Source organism: Dinoponera quadriceps, unplaced genomic scaffold (assembly GCF_001313825.1).
Source record: "Dinoponera quadriceps isolate SergipeBrazil2010 unplaced genomic scaffold, ASM131382v1 scaffold823, whole genome shotgun sequence".
Taxonomy (NCBI): Eukaryota; Metazoa; Arthropoda; class Insecta; order Hymenoptera; family Formicidae; genus Dinoponera; species Dinoponera quadriceps.
Genome location: NW_014555144.1, coordinates 135,171 through 162,234, shown reverse-complemented (window position 1 = coordinate 162,234; position 27,064 = coordinate 135,171). Strand labels below are relative to the sequence as shown.

The 27,064-nt window shown below is 42.9% G+C and overlaps 2 protein-coding genes and 1 long non-coding RNA gene across 9 annotated transcripts in view; 2 read left to right on the top strand and 1 right to left on the bottom strand.

Moving 5' to 3' along the window:
* The window catches only part of LOC106743062 (acyl-CoA Delta(11) desaturase-like), a 37,570-nt gene extending 33,768 nt beyond the window's left edge, over positions 1–3,802 (top strand). For all 3 annotated transcript variants that reach the window (XM_014616561.1, XM_014616562.1, XM_014616563.1), the window contains 2 exons: positions 717–899; positions 1,394–3,802. In XM_014616561.1, coding sequence (XP_014472047.1) covers positions 717–899; positions 1,394–1,751 — 541 coding nt within the window. In that variant the 3' untranslated portion in view covers positions 1,752–3,802. The remainder of the gene's footprint in view (positions 1–716; positions 900–1,393) is intronic.
* Positions 13–15,685, bottom strand: LOC106743064. Its single transcript, XR_001374311.1, has 3 exons — positions 15,603–15,685; positions 14,795–14,984; positions 13–105 (listed from the first exon to the last, which is right to left on the bottom strand). It is a non-coding gene; the product is annotated as an uncharacterized LOC106743064 (long non-coding RNA).
* Positions 12,262–22,852, top strand: LOC106743060 (glutamyl aminopeptidase). 5 transcript variants are annotated; one of them, XM_014616556.1, is made up of 17 exons: positions 12,262–12,396; positions 14,954–15,172; positions 15,696–15,930; positions 17,268–17,697; positions 17,946–18,093; positions 18,188–18,458; positions 18,546–18,716; positions 18,802–18,899; positions 19,326–19,460; positions 19,545–19,843; positions 19,928–20,013; positions 20,099–20,226; positions 20,357–20,560; positions 20,979–21,058; positions 21,158–21,306; positions 21,414–21,546; positions 22,121–22,852. In XM_014616556.1, the coding sequence occupies exons 3-17, from the start codon at positions 15,723–15,725 to the stop codon at positions 22,494–22,496; spliced, it is 2,916 nt and encodes a 971-aa protein (XP_014472042.1). In that variant the 5' UTR covers positions 12,262–12,396; positions 14,954–15,172; positions 15,696–15,722; the 3' UTR covers positions 22,497–22,852. The 5 variants fall into 5 exon arrangements, with proteins under 5 accessions (XP_014472042.1, XP_014472041.1, XP_014472040.1 ...); XM_014616555.1 differs by having other exon boundaries at positions 12,262–12,560; XM_014616554.1 differs by lacking the exons at positions 12,262–12,396; positions 14,954–15,172 and having other exon boundaries at positions 15,608–15,930.
* The last annotated feature ends 4,212 nt before the right edge of the window (positions 22,853–27,064 follow it).

The window sequence follows — 27,064 nt, the reverse complement described above, 5'->3', positions numbered from 1 at the left end:
CGTACCATTACCTGAACACAATTTTCGCTGCCTTGTCCGAGTCACAACTTTGATGCCACTTGATATTCTTCAAGATAGTTCGCGCCTACTTAGACGGCCTGTAAACTAACAAAAACATATTTTGACGATGCTGTGTATTGTTTACTTCTCTATGAGAATTTTAACATCCAAGATCCTATTGTAAAGCAATCTATTTGATCTATTTGACGGCTAAAGATAACACGCGATAACGGGAGTTTAAATCGTTATTGTGATCAAAATAGAACTAAATTAGAATGTTAATAGAATATCATTGGAATGGAACAGCTTTGTTATCTTAGCTCCTACTGTATTGTAAAAAATTTAACATAGAGTCAAAGTACCGTCTCAGGCACATAAAATGTAAATCGCTTAAATAACTATTTATAACGGTAGAATTGTATTATTGTTCGACTTTATCTGTAAGACTGGAAATTGCGCAACACTCGATCTAGGGAATGCCATATATGACGTCTTGTACGATGAATACGAGGAAAGCTCTCTCTCTCTCTCTCTCTCTTAAAAAAAGTATTCCTCTTCGAAGAAAAAAAAGAAAAAGATTCGTTGGCGATGTAAACGAATAAACACAATTTTTGGTGTTTATCGAGGAACGCGTTTCCTCCGACGAGCAAAAACGTCGCACGTGGATCTCAGGCGGATTTCACGCGTCGGACCTCACGAGCTCACGCTTCTTCCAGGTTGTACATCGTCCTAATGCCGCTATGTTGCTTCCTCATTCCCACGTGGGTGCCGTGTTACTTCTGGAACGAGAAGCCCATGTACGCGTGGTACGCCAGCCTCATGAGGTACACGTTATCGCTGAACCTGACCTGGCTGGTGAACTCTGCGGCTCACATATACGGCATGAAGCCGTATGACAAGTGAGTGTATGACAATAGCGCAAAATTCCCGAAATTTCTCACCGCGAAATTCGACACGCTATTTGCCACGGAGCCAGAAACAAAGCGAACAACACGACGATGTCGTTTCCCGTCTCTCTCTCTCTCTCTCTCTCTCTCTCTCTAGTTTCTTTTCATAACATTCTTAGAGGATAAAACTCTAATGAAAATAACGCATCTATCTGTCGATCTATCTAATTATCTCTCTTTCGCAGCACCATCAATTACCTCTCATTATTTCTTTCCCTTCGCTTTACTTCTTTTTATAATGCTTACAGAGGACAAAATCGTAAAGCAAGAATAAACGCATCTATCTATCTATCTATTTATCTATCTGTCTATCTATCCATCTATCGGGTTGTGTAAACAATGATTATAATATTCTTGTTTATACATGAGAATATCTATCATCGATTTATATAAGACCAATTTTTTCCCGCTTATCTACATCTCTATTTCTCTCTTCACTTCCTCAGCACCATCAGTCCTACCGACAGCTACAGCGTCGGCATCACCGCATTCGGCGAAGGCTGGCACAATTACCACCACGTCTTCCCGTGGGACTACAAAGCCGCCGAATTGGGCAACTATCGCACCAACTTCACCACCGCCTTCATCGATATGTTCGCTAAGATCGGCTGGGCATACGACTTGAAGACCGTGGCGACTAACATAGTGAAGAAACGCGCGGCCAGAACGGGCGACGGTACGAAGTACGAGCGAACGGCCGATGCGCATCACCACTCGCACGAGAACGCTATATGGGGCTGGGGCGACACCGATATGCCCGCCGAGGACATACAGAAAGTCGAGATCTTTAACAAGGGCGACTAGGCCCTCGTATACCTCCGCAGCTCAAACGGGAACCGTGTAGAACTGCACGTCCGGCGGACGCGTGTGATCGGCTCACGATGCGTTGCATCGTAGAAATTTCATAATATTACGAGTTGGTTGGATGAGCTTCGAGCTCGGATATCGTTTCACGGCTTCGTCCTAGAACTCGGGAGTCATAATCGTTGCGCTTCAATTTCGAACGACCTCTCGGTGACAGAATCGCGGTTTACAGGCGGTTGATCAATAGCCGTTAAGTCTTTTCATCTCTCGTCGCAATATACTGTGTGATTTACATTTCAAATATTTCTTTTTCTCGTTGTTTTTAACGACAGTAATTGATTATGTATAAGGGCCTTTTTTCGTTGAATTTTACGTAATATACACTCGGTCATAGGACGGTTGTAACAGTTTACCTCTTACATACTTCAGAACATCCAGAAAATACGACGTAACGAAATTATGATATACGGACATGCGCAATAGATAGATAGTAAATAAGTATGTGTCAAAATTACGTATGCACATGTAATTTTGATACATACATGTCTTATTTTTGTAACTGTCCGACCATCTATTGCGTATGTTAGACATGATGTCATAGGTTCGCTTTGTCATATTTTTTGCGCATTCCGAACATGTAAAAAAATTGTTACCGACCTGTGACCGTGTGTATACATATATATTCAGGTAATTATCGGTAGTTAAATATTTCCGTCGAATACTGCGTGCGTTTTGTCCTTCGAAATAAAATTGTCGCGACTTATCTGCCACCGATTAAACTCGGTACACTTAAAAGGAATTACACGAATGTTTGAAGAAAACATGTAACAAGATGGGGGATGAAAACGTGGGTAAAACCATTTCAGTTTTACGCAACACGACTGACAATATTTTATTTTATTAATATTTATTAGTATTTTTATTTTATTCATGTTTCCGGCAACTCGTTCTTTTTCTGAATTTCTTTGACGCTTCAAAATTCTCCGCATGCGCAGACCGGAGAATATTCCGAGCGTACGGTAACACACTTTCAAGCATAATATCCTCCCACAATAAATATTGATACTGGCAATATATCAACATATCTTATGGCACTAAAAAAGATCCGTGCTTTACTCCTAAAGGCCCGTAAATAATTCTTTGTTTGGTTAGATCAAATAAAAAAAAGGAGCATTCTTCCCTGATTTTCTTTCGTTTGTTTCTAAAATACGTTATTCAAATTACTCGAAACACCTGAATGTCGTGATTCCACACGGTTATACGGGAAAAAAAATCTTCATTCGAGTATAGGAACCGGGCGTGAAACGATATATATCTGTTACCGCAAATGTTCGTGTGAACGTACAGCTGTAACTCAAAACTCGTTTTGAGATGACTAAAAGCAATTGACTGTGCAGAAACCTAGAGAAACTTTTCTGTTCTTAGAACCGAATTTTCCGTCCGGCTTTTACGCCAGATAGAATAGGGAGTGACGATGACGTCCAAATGACGTTCAAGATGATGAGAAAATGATCGAAAGGTGAGCTTTTACAATCATTTTCCCATCGTTGCGACATCGTGATTTTCTGCTTTATCTGCGTCTTCCTATCAGGCAACGGAATATTCAGTTCGCACTGACGGAATTGTTTCTCTCGCGTGATCATTCAATTATCGGTGAACCTGATACTCGTCGCAGGGCGTGCATGTTCTACGCTGGAAATTCTCACTGCTAACGCGGATAAAAAGGTGATATGAGAACTGTGACCGGTTGTGTCGAGGAATACCCGTCGACTCCTGGGTGCCATTGTCGAAGAGAAGCTTACCCAAGGAATATCCGTAAGTAAAGTAACTGTGGCGTCTCTTCGACAACCGCATCAAGGTGGTCTATTCCCGACAAACCGCGTCATCGTTCCCGAATCACCCTTCTCGTGCAAGCTTATCTATAGCTATCATCTATCTCTATCCTTCGAATTATTTTATCTACTGTGCTGGCACGTTGTACAATGAACGATCCAAAGATCAGTGGTCAATCGTTAATAATGGCGTCAATTAATATTTATTGTATAATATTACTACATCGTACATTTGTTATCGTGTTCCTCTCTTCGAATCGGCCGTTTGAAAAAAAAAAAAAAAAGAAACGTCGTGAGCTCGATTGTTTTGTGGAATGAAAACGGAAGGGGGAAAGAAGGAAGGAAGGAAGGAAAGGCAGAAGGGAGGAAGAGGAGAAGGAAATTCGAAGCTCATTCGACGGCGAGGTCTTCCCGGACCGATCGGATGCCGAGATCGATCGATCGTCTCTTCCTCAATCAGGGATCCGTGAACACGGAGGGCATGTACCGTTTCGCGTATCACCCAAACAACGTTCCGTCAGGAAGAGGCTCGGGGAATCGAGCGAAGAAATCTCGCGAGATTTAGCGCAGAAGGCAATTGAACCACTGCGCGCGCGCGGACCTGTCGAGCCGTTTTCCACCTGTTTCGGAAATTCGCTGACGCGATTTCTTCCGATTTTCTCCTCAGCAACGATATTATTATTATTATTGTTATTATTATTATTACCGTATCGAGGGTGATTTTTACGAAGGGATTTTCGGAAAACGGGTATCAGAGCTGTCAAGTCTTGATCCTCCGCTTGATGTCTCGCGGATTTGACTTATTTCGACGTAGAGTTTGGAGATCAATCGCTTCGACGGAATAAAATTCTTATGGCGTGGTAGTTTATTTCATCGCAAATTTTATAGTTACACTCGACGTCAAACCGTGTCTTTTTATTGTTTCAACACAAAGCGGTAGTGGCAATACGCACACGAATTTGTTATCGGCAATATTACAATATTACAGCGGTGTTTATTACAAAATTGACCCCCTCGAGCAATTATTCATTAACCATGTTCGTTTCACCGTGCAATCACGTCGTAAAATGCGATTATAAGTACCGAACACCTTGTTCTCAATACGCAGGATTGACGCGCGATAAAGCAGGAGTCTCATCACCGTCGAATCGAAATCGAAGGTGCGAAATTTCGCTCGCCAGGTCGGCAACTCGTTCCGCGTCTCACACGATCGTGGCAGCTCGAAAATAGAACGCGAGGTGTCGCGTGTAAGGTGCTCAATGTAAACCGACGTAGCGAACGCATCGTCGTCATCCGGAACGATCGATCGGCCGATCCGGATCGACGCGCCGGCGTGTTGTACTGTACAATCAATTACGTACCTACGAATCAAATTCATTCGTGGCCTTCTCAGATGACTGTTTAGGATGATGGTGATTCATGATAAGGATGATGACGTATTAATCTATTTGTATCGACTTGTTCGTAACATCGCGGCCAATTCCGCAGTTGTGTGACACGACGCGCAGTGGGAAGAGAGGCACTCTCTCTCGATAAAAAGACAAAATCAGCGGTTAATTTGATATCGAACCGATAATAGTTAATATTTATATTTAATATTTAATATCAATATTTAATCGATTTCTTCTTTTAATTTACTCATTATGAGTTTTTCCACACTAGGATAAAAATATTACAGTAAAAAATTTCATAATGCTTGGACTACACTAGAATTACCTCTGAAATTATTGTGTACGTTGTAATCTTCGGTGATGTGGGCAAGGAAATATATACATCACTGAAAATTACAATACGTATTACAATTTCAGTTATAATTCCGATGTGGTCCAACGTTTTGTGGTAATTTTTACTAAATAGTTTCACTAAATACTAATGACTTTGGTTCAACATTCGATGACTTTTGCTCAAAGAGAGCGGCTTCCCACTGTACGCCGTCGTAATAATCGAGTAGTTGACTCGGTCTATTACGCGAGCCTTAGGCGATCACCGTTAGGACGATCGTGTAATCATCGATATTCGCTTCGCTTGCGCTTCATGGAGCCCGTTTATAGGACGGAAGGCCGGGAAAATCTGTATGCTCGTGTGAGGATACGATTCTCATTTGCAACGACCACCGACCACGAACAGAAGCGCAACCTGCGAGTTATAATGTTACACATGAGCGAGCTGGGTCAAGGTGACTCGAAACAGGCTGCGAAAATGAGGTGACTACGTGACCGTCATTTCGATCGTATCGTTATGTTGCTAACGATCGAAAGACCTAGACAACAGGAATGTCTAAATGTTTCTTTTTTATATCCGTTCTTCCAGACAAGACGTCTTTTAGGTATATATTATATGTCTGATCTTTCGATCTAATATTTAAGATCGTCCTGAGCTCATCTTAGACGCTGTGAGGACCGTTTCATTGATTGAAGATCATCTCAAGACAAACTCAAGAGGGTTAACTTAAATAGAGAATAAACATAATTGGACGCCTCCTGTGAATATCGATCTTGAACACTCGAGTTGTTTCGAGGGTTCTGTTGGAAAAGCGAAGTAACTTTGTACAACATGCAGGAAATCCATTTTCAGTCCGAAGAACCGTCCTCCGTGTCGAAGCCGGTCGATTAACGAGCGAGAGTTCTAACGTTTGTTCTCCAAACAACGGGCGGAACGGGTGTCACGTTGTCACTCAGCTCGCGAGTGTTACGACATTTGTGTAACCAGACAGCGCAAACTTTTAAGAGGCATCTTTAAAACGCTTTTAAAACGTCAGTGAGCCTTAAAACACTAATAATGTCTTACGTTTCTCCGAGAAGTTTTCTCTTAGAAATTTGCACTGCCTTCTAAGTTAAAGTTGACCGAAGCGCGAAGCAGTTCGCACGTTACAAAGGGGACGGAGGTGTTCGGGCGTTGAGAATCGAAAACGATCGAGCAATCGAATCGGTGATACGTTGCAGGTGATGTCGAATCGACTACGTGGGTGACGCAGCCGTACGCGATTAATTAACGAGCGATTCGACGCGGCACGGGCTCAAGTTCTGTCTGTCTTCCGTAAAAGATCGTCGGCCTCGAGTTTGATCACCGTGTCGAATGGCGATTTCGCAAGGACGATCGTTTGCGAAAGCGCGCGCATTCTTCTGACGCATGACGCTAATTGCGCGACGGTTAACGAATTAGCGTTTTATCGGTAACGCTTATCGGTATCGACTCGCAACGAAAACTTGCCTTTTACCTATCACTAGCCATAAGCACGCGGTTGACACAATAATTCAATACGAGTCTAAGACGCCCAAAAGGCAAATTTCGCATAATTAAGGCTTTCACAACAGTAGCATCTTTTATTCCCATTATTCCAATATAATTTCTTTCCTCATTAACCCGATACAGAATTTTTAATTTTAAATTCATATTGAGCGAAAAAAGAAAACTGCCCCAAACAGGAGTTTTTTTTTCTTCCGCAAAATTCGGTGTAAATTCAAAATTAAAAATTCTAGGTTGGATTATAATAAGAATTATATTAAAATAATAGGAATGAAGGATATGTGCTTGACGTGTAAAAATAATCTGGACGTAAGTTATTACACGTTTAAGTATTAAATTTTCCCACAGGCACATTAATATCGGCAATATTGATATTTAAATGCAAAAGTACTGTATCCGTTTGCTTTGGTTCCTGATAGCCCAGTGTATTTCGTCTTTACTATTTTCGGAGCGGTCATACTTAATTTCGTTTACGCTCAAGGCGAAAGAATGAACAGGTTAAGTGGATCAAATAAAAAAGAGAAATAAGAAAAATCGGAAAATTCGAGCGAGCCAAGAATATGTGATGACTGAATTCATACGACCGTTTGATTTTGCCAATCGGCTCGCGTTTGAGCGTCGAGACTCGGCCGTCGGCGAGTTACTGAGCGTAAAGAAACACGGTGAAAATCGAGTGCGAGCTGTCGATTTTCCCAAAGGCGCTTTCCGTTCTTTGTACGTGTGCGTACGTCTTCCCGAGATCAAAACGCGTATGGAGAGAATCGCGTGATATCAGTGGCCGCGGCGAGGATTTCGGTTTCGCGGCCGGGCGATCGCGAGCTCTGTTCCGCCTTTCTGGTGATTTTCTCTCGCGTGATAAGTCCTCGTACCTTTGTTCGGAGGAGAAAAAAAAACTGTTGCGCCGACGTTTCGTCGATCAGTTTTGCATCTTCCCCGTTTTAACGTCTTCAGGCGCGAATTGCTGTAATTATAGACGTAAGACCGGAACTTGTACGCGGGGACACCCAATACAGGTATCTCTTTAAGTTGGAAAGCGACAGTGAATGATTCGACCGTGAGCGGAAATAACCGTCCAAGTAGAATAAAAAATGACGTGAAAGTGATAAGGAAATGGTCGAAAAGTGGCTTCTCACCATCATTTTCCCGTCATTTCGATGTCATTTGGACGTTATCGAAATTTTTCCGACATAACAACAACCGTCAAAATATCCAACTTCGAGGAAGCTGTTTCGAGCGATTCCTCTCAGCTCAAGTTCGGTTCTTATGTGCTTACGATTACGGCAATTTACGTGCACAGGTCTTTATCGCTTATGCGATATTCCCCCACGCATGCCACCCGCCGTAAAAACGCCCGCGTTTCGCTTCGCGTTATCGTATCTTGCGCTCGCGCATTTACACCCACATTTGTGACGATTCAGAGTTTTACTAGAGAAAGCCAGACGACCGTTCGACAGATTTCCATTGGAGCTCTGTGTACATACAGAGGGTATCTCGGAACGCGGGATTCTAATTTTACCGAGAGGTTCTCCGGGCAATTTAGAGTGAATTTAATTATTCCTCGGCGGAAACGTCGGGGCATCGATAGAATTCTGAGGAACGAGCGATCGAGCGGCCGAATGGATGACGAAATGATTTCTCCCGGACAATTTCAAGCAGACTTTACTCCGAACGAGAATTTTACTCCAATGAGGCTTACGAAGTAGTTGTTGTGTAGAACTAATTCGATAGTCGCCATTAACAATGACCCCCGTCGATATTTTCGACATGAAAAAATCGTCTTCCAAATTTCGGACGAGCTCTCGGTAAAAATGGAAACTCCCACAGGTCTGGAATGCCTCGTTGCATGACTGGATCCCTCGTTAAGCGCGCGAGATCCCTGCGAGAAAGGCCAATTTTCTTTGCACCTTTTCTTTTCCCGCCTATCCTGACGAAGTCACCGGTCACAGGTATACCCAATTTCCCAGAGGAGCGACTTCCGTTGTGAATTACTACATTTAGAAACGGTAGAGAAACGTCATACGAAGTCGTAATGTAATCCCGTAAGTTTTAATAAGAGGGGGCGTAGTTTATAGGGGAAGATTAATGTACGTGCGATATTAATCGTGAGATAACGTCTCGCGGAACGGGGAGTGGAATGTTCCGCGCTGCGTTTTGTACTTACGTATCTCACGTTCCTCCCGAGCGTAGATTTTGCTAAGACAATATTATCGACATTTACACTGTATTTATAAATAAATTATTGTTATCGATTTCAAAGCGATGTCGTTACTCTCCAGGCATACCTGTGTGCGCACGGGAATCGAAAACGCTTCGAGAATTTGACAATTTTGCTGTAACAGCAAATGTCTGTCGATACAGCGACGGAGAGAAAACATTTCTTTGGGCGGCGGAAAGATCTGTTAGGAGTATTAATTGCTATTTGCTGGATGTACGAACAATTAATACTGTTAACAAATCTTTTTGCTATCCAAATCCTTCTTTCACTATATCGACAAACATTTGCCGTTCCAACGAAATTTGTTTCCTCCGCGCAACGGGATGTTGCCATTCCTCGCGATAATCTCCGTTCGCCGAGATTACAAGATTTACCGCGACAGATTTACCGCCCGTCGATCAATCTCATCGATACAGCGGCGCGCATTTTTTCTTTCCGCGTTCGTCCTGTCGATCGAATTCGATAAGAGGGCAGAGCAAGAAGCGAGCGATGCTCGTTATCATTGAAAATAAATAATAGCTGCATTATCAAGCGACGCTGGACCGATGATTGGATTTTGATTCGCTGTTGTGTCGCACGCGGCCCCGCGGTTCAATTACACACGGAGAAGCGGCGAGAGCAAACGCATAGCTTAGCTGCACCAACCGGCGGCTCTGGGCGTTTCACTTGGCGGAGGAGAGCGCGGAATAGCGAGAGTAACGAAGTGACGAAATTGCAATTCATTTCCATTCCCGGTGCTGATCGCGCGCGGATTGTGTGCGCGCTCGCGTAAGTGCTAATAATTGCTTTGCTTAATCACGGGCGGCTTTCGCGACACGCCGAACTGCGTGCCGCTCACGTAACGCTCGCAATTGTGAAATTACGCGTGTCGTTCCTCGCGCGGCTTTTCATCCTCGTTCGCGTACACACGCGCGTACGATCGCGCGCGATATATTTGCGAGTCGCGATAGGAGGGGTCGCGTTTACCCCACACTCGGGGTCGGTTTGCTCGTCGGGACACGCGTGTCCCGATTGTTTTACCATTTAGCCGAATATGGATACTGCAATCTCGCCGACGAAGCGTCGTGGAAGCCCGCGGATTGCGAACGCCGATTGAGACGGTCCCTCGTGAGCGGTCGCAACCGAAAGAAAGGCGCGAGCTTTGGACAAAAATCCGCTGGACGGTCGACCGGATGAAACAATTAATCGACAATTCGAAACGACAGATTTGACGCGGCGGTCAAAAATATTTAATTGATATTTAACGCGATCATTAATTTTATCGTACTTTTCTCACCGTCACATCGAATCTGTCGTTCTGCATTTTGAAGATTTCACTCTGAACTCGTTATCGACGATCTCCCACAAATCTGTATAAACTTATTTTAGTGCAAATACATCGAGTATCGTGAAATTTCGATATTTTTGATAACCGTATTGCCATATCCGTCATTTTGAATTTGAGCATTATTTTAGAGAATTTACGGGTCTACGATGTGGGAAGATTTATAACGGGGAAAATTCAAAGAGAATCATCAAAATCAGTTAATTATTAGACCGCCCAGCGGTTTTTGCCGTAAACGAACCGAATTTTTGCCTTTCTCCCTACTATGCATCGTTGCGCGTAGCGAGAAAGTAAATTGCTTTCTATTTGACTTTTGTTTTGATTATTTCTTGAATTGAATTCTTCTATTTTTTATTTTAGTTCTTTTTTCAAATTACTTTAATTCCTTTTTTCAATTGAATTCTGTTATGTTCAAACGAGTGATTCGTCTTCTGTTGTATCTGTGCTAAAAAGTCTTCGTCGGTATTCGTCGCATGTGTTGTAGCTGCGCGTCGAATGATCACGTTATCGTTAATAAATGCATCGGCAGCGCAATAGCGAAGTCATTTCGCAATCGAAGAAACTCGCAACCATCCGACTCGCAATCGCAATTCGACGAAATTCGCCGAACGATTCTCTCGAAAATCTAAAAAAATGTTTCTTTTCCTATTTCTCTCATTTCCTTCTTGCTGATAAAATAGATCGAACGCGTTGAATGACCTGACGGTGACCGGTGACAGGCACCGCGGCTCATTAAGTTACGTGTAACGTATAATTAATCGCATTCGAGAAAGCGGTTATACGCAGCTAATAGAAAGAGATATATGAATCTCATTGGGTTTTAATACGTTATATGTAAAGTACGATTCTAAAACTTTCATTCGAAGAAAAAAATAGTATCGATTACACAGTTAGTGGAAAGAGATACACGAATCTCATTGAATCTCGTCAGGTTGCGCATAAAATATAATTAGATGTAAGTTGCAAAACTCACTTTTGATCTGTCATCGGTTTATTTCTTCGTTGGCACACATTTATTGCTGCTTACTTTACGCACACACACAGAGTCTGTGTGTTACTTTTTTTATATGCCTTTACTCAAATATCTGTAGATGTGTTTATCCAGAATGTACAGATACCTTAGTTTTGAGTGCATAAATTTGAACAATTATTTTTCAAATAGATAATTTTAAGGCACAAGAGAAAATATCCGACTCCACGCAGAAAAAGGCGGCAAATTTAGCACGCTTTAAGAAGAGAACCCTACGTTCATACGTACAACAAAAATTCAAGATTTAACAATTATAGGATTTTTCATATTTTCGCTTGGGTCAATTTGGCCTATGAGTGCCGAACTAGAGTTAACACAAATAAAATAAGAAATAGCGTATCAAACAAACTCCCAGCAGTTTCGCAATTTTCATCTTACGTCAACTTTTGTCGGTTCTTTTTTGCGTCTTCGGTCGCTCAAAACGCAAGTTTTCAGTCATTTTCTCGTTATAATTTGTCACTGTCGTAATTTCCCTACGTTCTGCCCGTTTTGGGCCCAAACGTGGGATCCAATTTCGCGATAATATTATAAATATAAATGAATCAGCGGCGCTCATTCAAGCTTGCGCTTTCGTAAACACAGGGTGGTTTCGAAAACGCGTCGGCGAGCCGGTGACGTTTATTCGTCTCACGTCTCCCGGCGGTATTTCTCCCTGCGTGGCCGGTCTCTCTAATTGCGTCAATTTCGGCGAATGTTAATGAACACGTGCGTACGCGACGACAGCTAATTCGACCCAATTGCTCGCGAATTCGAATGCAAGTCGGCCGCGCGTGCGTCACGTCCAATTAGGAGCGATTTTCGTCATAGGATCGACTGGTGCGCGCTCGTGCCGACGATGAAGTCGGCGCAGTTTCTCCCGGGCGATCGAGCGGGCGTGCTAGAGAGAGAGAGAGAAAGAAAGCGATCGACGTCGAGATCGAGACGAGACACTTCTTGTCGGACGATCCAGATCGCCTCTAACGAGCGTCTCCGCGGACCTGAAAGTCGTTTTTTTCCAGGTCTTTGCTTCCCGCTTTGTTTCCGCGTTTTACGATTTTATCGTATGCTCCGATTTATCGCGCCAGAAGCATCTTGTGACAAACAAACGCAGTGAAGGAAAAAAAAACACGCAGGGAAAGCAATCTACTGAGGAAAACAACTGAGAGAGGAAAAAAAGACCTGTGTTTGTTTTCTACGTATTTCTTCGCGTATCTCTGCCGGGATCGAAAAATATCGCGACGGAATCTGTCGTCGGTAAAATCCCGCGGAGGTAAAAGTCGCGATGGATCGCGCGTTATCGCGTGGGATGCACGAAGACGTCGGCGACCAACGAGATTGCGTTTCCTTCTTTCCAATCAGTCGAGTGCAACAACCGCTCGTTTATCAGCCGTTCGAAGGCAGATAAAGCCGCCAAGATTCGCGCGATTGCGTGTGCCTGAGACTAATGTGTGTGTGTGTGTGTGTGTCGACAATCATATCGATTGTGTATCGATGTCTGTGAAAAGTGACACCTCGTAGGCGTGAAATTGAAAGTTTTCGGCTATATTTTTTCGGTGGAGACGAAACTGCTTTTTTGAGAATTTACCTACTTATCTATTTATCTATTTATTATCTCAAATTTATCTACTTATCTATTTACTTATTTTTACCTATTTCTTATCTAAAATTGATTTGTTTATCTATTTATTGTCTGTAATTTATTTACATATCTATTTATTACTACAATTTATTTATATATCTATTATCTAAAACTTATTTATTTATTTATAACACCTTCTGGTACACGGAATGAAAGGCCAGGGATGCGTTGTACGGATTAGCATAGGGTCCAATTTACGAAACTACAAATCATAAATCAACGAGACGTGAGAATTTGCACTTTACTGTGAACAGTCCGAATACAAGGTGCTACTTCCATCGAATTTTCTAGAGGCAAATGACCCCGTCTTCAAACAAGTGCCGCGAGTCGAGAAGAAAGATATCCCGAGTTTTCTAAATTAAAAGTCTGAGAACGACTATATTTTTTCAAATTCCAGCTGTCACTTCTGAGCTGTCGATATCTCGATCGGCATTTGCGACACAATCCGTGCGACGTAGCTTTCGAATCAGGAATTCGGTGAACTTTGGCGCAAATTGCGCAAATTAGATCGCGATTACCTTGAGCGAGTTGAAAGTGTCCGCTAGATCTGCGTAGAACAGTGTTCGGAATTACCTGCACTTTCAAAGTGACTTTCGGACTTCCGCTCGCCCGTCGATTGCCAAGCGATTGGCCAAGCGATTGGCAACGTTTAAATCTCAGGACCGACAGATTTGTAAAACCCGCGCTGTTTAATTATCGAAAAGTTCCTCTCGGAAATACAGTTCTATCGTTGTTAATTATAACAATATAATTGTGTCTCTCGGTAGCGTATAAAAAAAAGAACTCACATTGTGAAACTGACGATCCTGAAGCCGAACGTAACAACTGTCAGTCCCAGCAGCTCGAAAGAAACGAGCGGGAGAGGCGAAGGGAAGAAAACAGGCGTATTTCTTGAAAATCGCTTCGAAGGTGCAATTCCGATCACTGGCGTACGACAAAAAGAGAAAGCCGACACGGAGTTCTCGGAACAGACTGATCACTACGCGAGACTATACGGCAACCTAAGGCCGATTTAACAACTACCATAATTTACATTCGCATCAACAGCGAAGAACCGGTTTAATGATTTCCGCCGGTGCGATTGTCGATGTTGCATGTCGTAGGGGAAAGGATGTAAACGTGGAATATGGTTTCAAACGGTTAAAGGAAGAACTGTCGAGTTGAAAAATCTGAGTATTGAATAAATGATCGTCAATGTTAACACATACATCTGAAGCATCATTAACGTCTGAGCTATTATTAATTATTAAGATAAAACATACAATTGCTGAAATTTTTGCCAACACATTTCAAATCGAAGATCCGAGCAAACAGAGTGTTAATATGGAACAAGCAGATAAGTTAAAAGAAAAAAAAGAAACATTTTCTTATAGTGTTATAAGCTTTTCATTATTTATTCGACCTTTTTCAGTGTATTTATACAGAAAAAGGGCAATATATTATTTTTTGCAAAATGACAAGAATGTAACTCAAGTAACCTAGCGTTTAGGTATGAGACTGTACACAGAGACTATACAGGGTGTCGCAGAACTCAATGGACAAATTTCATGAGCACGTAGAACAGATTGAGATGAAGAGAAAAGTCCTGCATCATTTTGCAAACCCAAAGAAGTTCCTATCCGGGAAAAAATGATTATATCTACCGATAGCTTCAAGCAATGGTTTCAGCACAAATGCGAGTTCCATATTCTATACATTTACCGCCTTTCTCCTATAAATAATTCTTATAACTACACTATATGATATGTAACGCTAATAGTCACAGTATCGAGACTTACCATATCGGTTTTGCGCTGATCGTGCAAACGTAGATTACAGGTGTTACCAATCAGATTTTATCGCCTATGCATAAACACATTTACCGTCGCATAAATCGGAGCCGACAGATCACGAAATCAGCGCGCTGCACGTGGTCAGGTTAATTTGACGTTTTGCAGACGCAGACATACAGACGCCATAACAGAAACCCTGGACATAGAAACGCAGATTGCTTGTACAACGTGAAATTGTAAATTATATTCAATTACAATTGCAGTCCTATACAGCGATATCGGCCGCTACGAAGTTACGTGCGTTGCGTCATTCAGCGCGCAGTATCGATGAAGTAATAATTCAAGGGCGGGAGCGAGAATTTGGTCGTGTGTATTTGGACGAACGTAAGTATGCAAAACGCCCCGTATCTCTCATCATAATCGAATTCTCGCATCACGAGAGACCGTAATTCTCATTGTATTCACGACGCGTCATTTCCGCCATTAGCGTGGCGTAATCGATTATTGCACGGAAGGCGAAGTTCAGGGAAAACCGCGGCAAACCGAAGGCACATTTCAAAGAGCGAAAAGACTCAAGTCAACTCGATTTAACGGCATAAGAAAGAACAGAAAAGAAAGAGAGGCCTTTAACAGCCGACCGTCGGATATTACCCAGCAAAAACACCAACTAACGTAGTTCGGCGCCGTTCAGACGAAATCGCGGGTGAACGAAGGTTAAGGTCAAAATTGCAAGAGCGAGAAGCTCGAGTTAACGTCGATACGAGACGACAGAGAGAGAGAGAGAGAGAGAGAGAAATAAAGTATAGGCAATTACTTGTTAAGAGTGTGTCCGAAGCGGCGTGATCTGATGATGGAGAACGCCTTCGACGAGCCATTCGCGCGCGACGATAATCAGCGCATCTTGCAGGTCGGACGCGGACGCGCGCTTTTCTCCATGGCGGCCGGTGGCAGATTCGAGAGCCGGCCGAGAGGCGGCGCGCACCGTCTCAGCGCGTCGACATCGCCCCGGCACGGCAACGCCGTTTCCGCACTCCTCTGCTTCACGTGCGGCGCTTGTTTCGTCCTGAGCCTGATCTGCACGTGCCTGGCGACATTGGTAGTGCTGTTGGACCAGAGCGTCGAGGCGGCGAGCTATCGACACGGTAAGAACATACCCTGAATCGTCCGAGTCGCGAAAGCCGCAACCGGACTGTCGCGCGCAAGTCTCGCGACCGCTCGGCGGCAAATTCAACCGTGCCGCGCGAAGCTGAGGCAACACCTTCTGGGACCGCTTAAAGCTTAGGATGATTTTCGCCAACTCGGATTGAACTAATCGACGAATGATGAATGAATGAACGATGAATGAGTAATAAGAAGGATCGTCAATAACTTCCAGTTCGGTAATTTGTTGCTGAATAGCAGTGGAAACCTCGGTGGGAATGTTGTTGCTCAGAATACTGCGAAATTGTGATGGAAAGTGAAGTGAAAATGATTGGAGGACATTACTGAATGTATTTCCAAATGGATGACAATTTTCCTTGTGAGATTTAATATTATATTGTTGGAGAGTAACGACAGATTTCTTTTTTTAATATTAGATATTATGAAACTTTAAATCGTCAGTTAGATTAATCAGAGTCCGGTGAAAGTCAGCCTCAATCTGAAGATGAAGAATAACGGGAAGACAATAGTTCTCAATTTATCGAACGAACGATCTGTCGATGAGCTTTCGAATGGATAACTTAAGAATCCGTCGGAGATAAATTCTTTGGAACCTTTAGAAGCTTTAGAAGAAGCTTCAAAAGTCTATCTGCCTTTTTTATGATATATCTCTGATTCGGAGATCTTTTTCTCCGAGAAAGAGGGAGATAACGGGAGATAACTGGAGAAACGGTTGAGATGACTTTCCTGCGGAACGATTCAGACTTCGATTATCGATCAGGCGGAGTCGCGGGTGTTTTAAAATGGCATACGGGCGTTTGGTCGCGCCAGCATTCGAAGCTTGTATCAGCTGATCGCGAGAGCGACACGCTGGACAAGATGGCCTTTATACGGCGGTACGTTGTTTCACATTACGTCGACATTGCGGTGCGAAGAGTTCTATCTTATCAGTCTCGTGTTTTATCGCGCAAATATCTTGTCACTAACAATCTGCAATGACACGTTAGACTCCGAGGAGTGTTTTACGCTGCATCAGCTCGTCGTTCTGAATAGCCCCCCCTTTAAACTTCCAGGCTCGATCAGTCGGTAAGGGCGGTAGTTAAATTTTGGTTTCAACCTGTGGTTTGGAAAAGTCATCCTCGCGTACCCTCATTGGTCTTATCAACATGTGAGGTCAATCAAATAATCGAGTAATACGAGTGGGATAAAATTTGTCACTTTACCATATAAATTATGTAACAAAATTTAACCTCCCCCTCTTACTCCTTCTCTTTCTCTGCGCGATATGGAGAATTTTTCTTTGCGAATATAATGCATAGAGAATTCATTATACTCGCAGATTCGAACAGACCGGAGGCGTTTACAACAATGGGCAAGGACGCAGAACCCGACGTAAGCTTCCGGCTGCCGAAGGAAGTCAGGCCGATGCATTACGACCTGTTCCTGTATCCGAATCTTGAAGAGGGCACGTTTTCCGGTAAGGTGACTATTCTCCTCGATGTTCTTGACAGGAGAAGAACTATAGCCCTCCATCAGAAGGACCTCAACATCACGTCGGCGAATCTAACGACGTACGACCGAGAAGAGAACTTTGAGATCAAGCTCTCGTCCATCAGTAAACCCACAAAGTACGAGATCTTTGTGATATCCGCCGAGAATGAATTCAACCCGGGATTGTATAACTTAAAATTGGAGTTCGACGGTAGTCTTCAGGACAAAATAGTCGGTTTCTATTCCAGCAAGTACAAGGATCCTCGAAATAAAACCAGGTAAACACTATGTATAATTTTAGCAGCGTATTCTCTAAATTCTTTTAGAGTGTGTTCCCATTCGTTTGGAGTGAGAGCTCGCTTCAAGCGAGTGAAAAATATTGCCGGTCTAACCTGGAACTCGCTCCAAGAAACTTGGAGTACATTATATAAGTATTCCGTAAAGAATTATGTAAAATACATTCGAGAAATTCTTATTGACTGACGTGACGAAATAGATCATAATTCGAGTGTGTTTCAATCCGTAGACTCATCGCTACTTCAAAGTTTGAGCCAACCTATGCTAGACAGTCCTTCCCGTGCTTCGACGAGCCTGCTTTTAAAGCGGAATTTACGATAAAGCTGGCTCATCGCAAGGTTGACTGCTACAATGCCTTGTCCAACATGAATGTAGAGGTAGTTTAGGATATTCATTTACAGGACCAGATATTCATCGACAGTGTCAATCGTAGTTGATTGTTAACCGTCCAACGATTACCTCGTGTTCTAGAATATTCTAGTCGACCAACCAGCATCTGGTCTGGTGACAGTGAACTTCGCAAAGACTGTGCCTATGTCGACATACCTGGCATGTTTCATCGTCAGTGATTTCGTGTCCGTAACCAAGATGGCGAAGGGCTTGAACGGCCGGGAATTTCCGATCAGCGTTTACACCACATTTGCGCAAAAGGAAAAGGGATCCTTCGCCATGGAAATCGGCGTGAAGGCTATCGAATATTACATAAATCTATTCCAGATAGACTATCCGTTGCCGAAACTCGGTAAGCAATAATGGTACAGGAATGAGCGAGTCGAGTCTGACTTGTGAATTTGCGGATTATTATCTGAGCACCCTTGCCTCTCCGTAGACATGGCCGCTATTCCCGATTTTGTGTCCGGCGCCATGGAGAATTGGGGTCTGGTGACGTACAGAGAAGCGAGGCTTCTTTACGACAACGTAACGAGCTCCACCACGACGAAGCGCGACATCGTCAACGTGATCTGTCACGAATTCGCTCATATGTGGTTCGGAAATCTCGGTAGGTATCTCCGCGCTTTAATTACCACGACCTACGATATCGATTGCGAATGAATGAAAGCACGCATTCTATCTTTCTTTTACAGTTACGTTAGCCTGGTGGAACGATTTGTGGCTCAACGAAGGTTTCGCTACGTTTATGTCGTTCAAAAGTGCCGATACTTTTCTACCAGACTGGGGATTTGTTAGTACTTTGATAACAACTTAAATAGCCAAATCTGCGGAAGCAGACTTTGCATAATGTTGGCTGTAAGTTTTGCCGGCAGCTTGCCAGCGGAAATAGCGACGGAATCCGCTAACAGAGAATGATAACGAATTGACGGCAGAAATCGGGCGGAATCTATCATTTCATCATAATTTAAATGTATTTAAGCGGAACGTACTGCAGATACCGCTCGATTTCTGCCGCCGATCTGCTGTCAAGCTATAACAGTGGACTCTGTCGACGGTACATGAACTTAATACGGTCACAGATGGCTATGAATCTGCCACGATATTCCGATCGATCTGCCAGCATACTGCTAACATTTTGCTTACTGGGATTCTGTGTGTGTGTATGTGTATCATTGATTATTGGCAAGAGATATTCATGAGGAATTGCCCTTTCCAGATGGAACAATTTCTTATTAACGAGATACATACCGTATTCGTGACCGATGCGAAACTGAGTTCCCACCCTATAGTTCAGACCGTCAAGAATCCGGATGAGATAACAGCCATCTTCGACGAGATAACTTACCAGAAGGTATCAATTGCTGTATTGTTTAATGATTCTCCTGGTCTTTTCTCCGACCTGTCTACTGATTCGCCCGAACCTTCTCCATCTCAGGGGTCATCTGTGATTCGCATGATGGAGAACTTCATCGGACCCGACATTTTTTACGGTGCTATCACCGCCTATCTGAACAAGTACGCCTATCAGAACGCGGAGACCGCGGATCTCTTGAACATCCTACAAGACGCAGTCGGAAGTAAAATGAACATAACCGATATCATGAACACTTGGACACGGCAGATGGGCTTTCCCGTTATCAACGTAGGCAAATCCGGGAGCTCGTTCGTGCTGACTCAGAAGCGGTTCCTGGCCGATCCGGACGCCGAGTCCGACCCCGCGGAATCGGATTATGGGTGAGTTATTCATTCCCGATGAAGAGAATGGTCAGGCAATTTATTAATAAAAATCTATTAATGATGACTCAACGCACGATACAGATACAAGTGGACAGTACCCATCACTTATATTACAAACAAGAAGTCGCAACCCACTCTCGTGTGGTTCGACAAGGACGCAAGTGAACGTAAGAATTTTGAAGAATCTTGGCTTTGCATTTTGCGTTTCGCAAAAGACGCTCTGTTTTTGCAAAACTTACCTTTGTGTCGCAGTGCTAATCGAGCCGGACGAGCCGATCGAGTGGATCAAATTCAACGTGGATCAAGTCGGCTACTACCGAGTTAATTATCGTCCGGAGGAGTGGGAAACGCTCCGCTACCTGCTTCGCTACACTCACAAGGTAAATTCACGTGTCTTTGCTGTGCGTCAGTTTCTCATCCTCTTTCTTCGGTGGATTCTTTCTCCTTTTCTTTCAGTTACGAGTTCACGGAGCATCCTCTAATTGCACGTACATACATTTTTTGCTACAGAGATTATCAGTGTCAGACCGCACGAATCTCTTGGAAGATGCCTTTAGCTTAGCGGACGGCGGCGAGCTTGAGTACGGCATCGCGATGGACATAACTTCGTATCTGCCGGAGGAAAATCATTCCGTTCCATGGTCGGTCGCAAACTCGAAGCTGACAACAATCGACACCTTATTGTCCTCTACGAATATATCGTCGAAGTTCAAGGTAACATAGTTAATTCAAGTAGGTGTAAATGCATTTGCACGCATGTAGCAGATTTTGCGCGGTATCTGCTGTAAATTTTGTCGATAGCTTGTTAGCAGAAATACATTTTGCGACTGTTTATTAACTGTTCAAGGAAGGAAAAGTACTTGGACAATTTTACAACCGTGCTGAATTGGTTTCAGAAATCGTCTCATGGATATATCTTTTTATTTGAATGTATAGCACACAAATTCTTGGCTTCTGACGTCACCAGAGAAGGATGGTTGCAACGAGTAGCTCAGAAGCCGGCTTAAAGTCAACTTTGAAAAATTACCTCGCCGATTATATTTTGAATTTGGCAAAACCCTATATCGATCATTCGTAATTCGGCATCGTTAATTTCAGCACTGAATATTTTTCTTTTCAAATTCAATTCCAGAATTACGTGAGAGACCTCGTAGATAGCACCTATCACGATGTAAGTTGGAACGTCAACAATGCCGAAGATAATGTGATGCTGTACGTAAAACGTTTTCAAAATCAAATGTGAACGTAGCTTTGTGTAATTTAGTATCTTTATTCTCTTCGTCTTCCTCACGCCGTCATTCTCTTTGACAGGAGATTGCGACCTACAGTGCTCGAGCTTGCCTGTACTGTGGGTCACACGGAGTGCCTGGACGAAGCTGGTGAGATCTTCAAGAAATGGATCCGTGACTCCAACGATACGCGGCCACATCCCGACACCCGTCAACTCATTTACTATTATGGTTAGTCCACCGATCTGACTCTCTCTCTCTCTCTCTCTCTTTCTTTCTTTCTTTCTTTCTTTTGTTTGGCTACTGTAACTGCTAAAGCTACGCGCACTGCTCGGTAGGTATACATCACGTTGGAGACGAAGCGGACTGGAACGTCTTGTTCCAGCGATTCGTCAACGAGACCGATTCCAGCGAAAAGTTGAAACTGATGATTGGCTTGGCAGGCATACGATCTAGTTGGATCTTGAGCAAGTTAGTACTCTCAACTGTCCACGATCTTTGACACATTTTCCTTCCTGTGCAAAATCGAATTTTGTCTTCTTTCTTAATAGATCGTTTGATTCTTCCTTGACTTAATTTTCTTCTCTTTTTAACCCTGATTTAGCACTCATGGATCAAATCTAAACGAGAAATTAAGTTTCTGTAGTTGTTGAATCTTGAATTATTATGTATACAAACATAAAATTATCGTTTTGAAGTGTGCAAAATTGTTTACTTCTCTCTGTAAAATCAAAATACATTATCCTATTTTACAGTTCAAATTATCTATTTTGAAAATAATGACTGCGACGAGTTTTTAAAATTTACCCCTTTTTTCTCCTTCTTTAACTTACTACTCTAATTTAACTTGCAATTTTACTGAAGGGCGTGCTAAATTCTGGACCGAAACGCTTAAAGAAATATTACGAAACTTCATTGTTCACATATTTACACTACTTGTCGCGCGTTGATATCTGTGATGATAATTGTGTTTCTTACCTTTAGTTTCATTTCTTACCTACCCAGAATCTTGACGACACTTCATTCATTTCCTGTCCTCTCACAGATTCATCACCACGGCTACCGATGAAAATTACGTGCGCGCTCAAGACTTCTTCCGCTGCTTGACTACGATCTCCAAGAACCCGGTCGGCACGCCGCTGGTGTGGGACTGGGTGCGCACGAACTGGCAATTTCTAGTGGACCGATACACACTGAACGACCGATACCTCGGCCAGCTGATACCCGGCATCACGAAGTCCTTCACCACGGAAACGAAGCTGAACGAAATGAAGGTCTTCTTCGAGAAATACCCGGAGGCCGGCGCTGGCGCGGCCAGTCGTGCGAAAGCCCTCGAGACCGTCTCGAACAATATCAAATGGCTCGCTCGAAACAAAGATAAGCTCGGGGACTGGTTGAAGAAGTACACACGTGACGATTGAGCTTGACTCGGCAAAGCGACCAAATTGAACGTATCGAACAGAAGCGCCGAAGAATTTCTTATCGCGCGAGATAACAGATTCGAGGGGGGAAAATGAGTCTGCGAGATTCGTAAAACTTTTCGGATGCGCGAGGATAATCAATTGAGATTTTTTTACGATACATTGATCATTTGAGCGAATTTCTGCTTGTAAAAATAATAACGTTTTGTAACACGGGACCACGTGGGAAATCGTGGCGTCAGATCAGGGAAGCTGCATTTTATACATTGAACGCACGTCGTGGTTGAAAGTTTTAGTCTGTTAAGTAATTGTATGTAATATAATATAAGACGTAATTATAATATTGATACATAATATTGATAATATTGATACATAATTATAACATTGAACAAATGACGAATATGCGCCTACGCGGAACACAAAGACACCGATCGCGTGCATTCCCTTACGTTTTGTATGCCACACGAGGTGAGATAATAAATATCACCACATGGAATATTTTTAAAGTGTGAGAGCGAAAGAAAAATTTATCTAACGGAAATTGCAATTGATAATAAAAATATAAACTTTTGATTTTCTCTCATTTCATTTAATCGTTAAAAAAATTTATTTAAGTCAATAAAATATATTATTTTCCAAAGATGGTAGTTTTTTGGAAAACTACCATCTTTTTTAATGGCGCTTTTCAAAGATTTTTCCGGGTGGTAATAATTATTGCACCTCACCCTGTGATATTTACAAACAGTCCTGATGTAATTTTAACAAAGTCCTATTATGCACAATGGTTGTCCATTTAAACTTATCTAAGTTAGAGAACAAAGAAGTGTAATTTTTTACGGTGATATGGATATTTCGATGTAATGAAAGTTGTAACGTTGTTTCTACATGACATACAGCCACGTATGATGCAACGGAATTATTTTCTCAGTTCTACACATTTTGTCGGTGTAAAGTTCACAGGTGGTTATTACTTTGATATTTTCGGCCCTGCCGTGTGGCCAACTTCTGACTCCTGTCAACATTATCAGTGGGCGTGTAATGCTAAACACACGATCATTAACTTAATGTTCGAGCAGATGACAGATATTTCAGCCACGAACGCAGCAGTCGGAAGTCGGTTATACACGGCAGGACTGAAAATGTCAAGATAGCCATCCGTGAAATATTACATCGGTAAAACTTGTAAAACTCATGAAATAATTATTATTAATTATTATTATTTATGATTATTATTAATATTAAATAACGAACAGCGTTCTCTCTCTACAGCCTTCATTACATCGAAGTATCCACATTACTGTACAAAATTATACGCACTTTTCTCTTTAACTCGGACAATTTTTATAGACAACCGCCGTGTGTTCTCGCACATAGAATTAAATTAAAACCAATTTAATTTAATACATACTTATTACGGCCTATCTCTTTTAGTTTGGAAGATAAAAGCGGATAGCTATTTATTGCGGGGCATCCTGTATACACGAGTTATAGAGTGGAAACACGATCCCGCGGTGAGGCGCGCTCATTCGCCGCCGCCAATCGCGAATTCCCCGAACTCGCGACTCGATTCTCCGGAAGGAGTCCTTTCGGCTGAAAATTCGGCGAAGGTCAGATCCGTTAGGGCCGGCGATCGCATTACGATCCGCCACTTCTTCTGGAATTGCTTTAATGCGTCCTCAATTGATCGATTATTGCCGTAAATGAGGTAACGCCAGACGCCGCCAGGGCGTTTTAATTTGTCGCGATACACACGCGCGCTGCCACTATTTTCGTCATCGTCCTCTCTCACGAGGAAGCGCGCGTGACACATTTCTTTTCCAGGAGTCATCGGGACGAGAAATGACACGGAGGGTACCGGAACTTTCCTGGAGAATCATTTACGCGCGTGCGCGTAAATATTTTAATCGCCCGAACTCTCGTCCGACTCGTTTCAGTTCGCGACCCTCGTAAATGTCGGGAGAACTTTTTCCGGGCTATTTTTCACGGTGAGATGACGGACGTCTATTTCCGCGAGATATAACACGGCCCGTTGCCTCCTGACGAGAAACCTGACAAGGGGCCGTGCGAGTCGCTCTTCCCTTCGGTCGTATTGTCGAGTGTAGCGGGCGAGTGGAATTCGATGCGAATGGTTACACGCGATACCTGAATCCGAGACACAAAATAGATCGCCCAACCGTATTCCTCGTCGGCTCGATATGACGCTATATAAATGGAAAAACATTCTTGTCTCTGTGTGCGACAATAAGAGAGCCGAAGGAGGAGCCACGTTCATCGTTCTAAAAAAAAGTGAGCCATTAATTGAATTAATTTAGTCAAGGGGAACAAAGTCTCTTCACTGTTCATTCTACGAAGCGAAAATGAAAATTGCAAATCTTTCTACTATTTATAGAATAAAAAGAAAAAGAAAAGTGAAAGGATTTTGTTCTCTTTACTATTAATATGGTATGAATAATGAGAATACAAAATCGTTTTACCATTTATAGAATGGGTAGTGGAAAGAAAGAAGTTAATAACTCTCTCCCCCTCACTCGCTCCCTCCCGCCCTTTTCTATTTCTTTCTCCTCCTTTCATTGTCTTTGTCTTCCTCTTTTGCAGCAATATGTTTATATTACTTCACGCACGCGCGGAAGTAAGAGGAAAATGGCAAATTATGAACGATTATTTGGTCGATAACGAACGGGTAAATTCAGAGGAGGAAACGGGAGAACGCGCTCGCACGAGAAGTTCTAATTGCAAGTCCGGCAGAAATTCCGCGGCTAAACCAAACATACGGCGGTATTATTCCGTGGCGCCGCGACACATGTGTGTGTACACATATATATATGCCTTCTCTTCCGTTTCACGGAAGAAAAAAGACGCATAATTGGCGAAGTTCTCCCTTAATGGCAGCGTGCCTCGTTAACCGCGTGGATCCTCCCTCCTCGCTTAATCTCTAATCCTGAATCAAGTCCCTTTTCAGTTCTCTTTGCACTCCCATCTCGCGCAGCTCACGCCCACGTATTCCCGGATCCTCTTTCATCTCCGACTCACGTATCATGATTAGCGGAACTGGCTGGCCGGTTGAAAGTTCGCCGCGCCGGTAAAGCTTTCCGCGTTTCTCGCGCGATTTCCGAGCCGAACGAAGAAAAAGTGCGAAGCAAGCTTGCGCCCTAAGCGAGTCGAGATTCCCCGAAACTGCCTCCCCTCCCCGGTCGTTTTGACAATGGACCCGCCTTGTCCCGAAAAAAGAATCCCTAAAACCTAAATCAACGTGAACCCAGCAGAAAACCCAGAACTCGCAATTATACAAAACATGCACGGTACGTGACAGATGAATGCGGGCTTCGACTCCGGCTCTGATTTCGATTATCTCGAATGCGTCACCGATTTCGAATGCGTTTCTTTTGATCACGATTCGATCATTTTCCCAGCACTTTGATATGATTTTCTTTTTCACCTGAGAAGCTTACCGTTGTAATTCGTCATGAGAGCGTCTCTCTGCCACGGACGTCCACTCTGATATACATAACTCTTATTCTCTCGCTACTTTGTCGAGCGGTAATAGGAATCCTCGTCATTTCCGCTCAATAAACATGCGCCAATTTGTTACATCGCACTCGATTAGCGTCCGACTTGTGTATGTATGTATGTGTGTGTGTGTGTGTGCGTGTGGAGGATATATATTTCATTAGAACCTCAATTTCGCGAATTTCTCGAACGCGATCCGACGCGAGATGTCTCGTCGCTTCATGAGAATCTCTTGTTCTTCTCTTTTCTTTTTTTTTTTATGTTAGGACTAGAAAATAACTACAGGAATTACACTCGCGTAAAGCCTGTATAAACAATCGTTACTTGAAACTTGTCTCGAATGAGATACTCAGAATATAGGAGTTAAGCGTAAACTTGAAGTTAGTTGAATCGCGATTACAAATATAATGTGACGCGTATCATACGATTCAACGGAAAAGTGCAGATCTAACTGTCTGTAAGACCGGTATTCATAGTCGGATCTTATATTTGAAATCGTTTTTAATTCGTGTTCAGATGCTTCTCAGCTGATGAGATAACGTTTAAAGATAAAGACGATCCTAAATATAAAATCTGACTATAAATATTGTCCAAGGAGCCATATTAATAGTCGTCACCCGAAACTCGCCTCACAAGTGAGATATTCAAATTAGAATTTAGAATCGGAGGTGAGTTTTTCGGCCGAACGCGCGATTACACAGATGCGAAGTCAGTACAGATATTACACGATTTAAACGAAGAATCTCAAATTTTTAATTCTAAATCCCGAGTGTCTCAACGTGAGACAAGTTTCAAGTAACGACTATTAATGCAGGCCTAAATTCTGACTTGAGTTTCACAAGTGGGACAAGTTTTAAGTCCATTAATGTCCGTTAATTAATACGGACTCATGTGTGTATGCGAGCGTCTTGTACTCAAGGAGAACCAATAGTTTTCGAGTCGCAATTAAGTTTGGAGCAAATTAAGCTTTTCAATGATTAATTTCGTAGATCTCCTTCCCGAGAGGGTCCCTCGTCATATCGTGGATTCCTGATTCCGCGAATCCACCTCTTGATCGATCT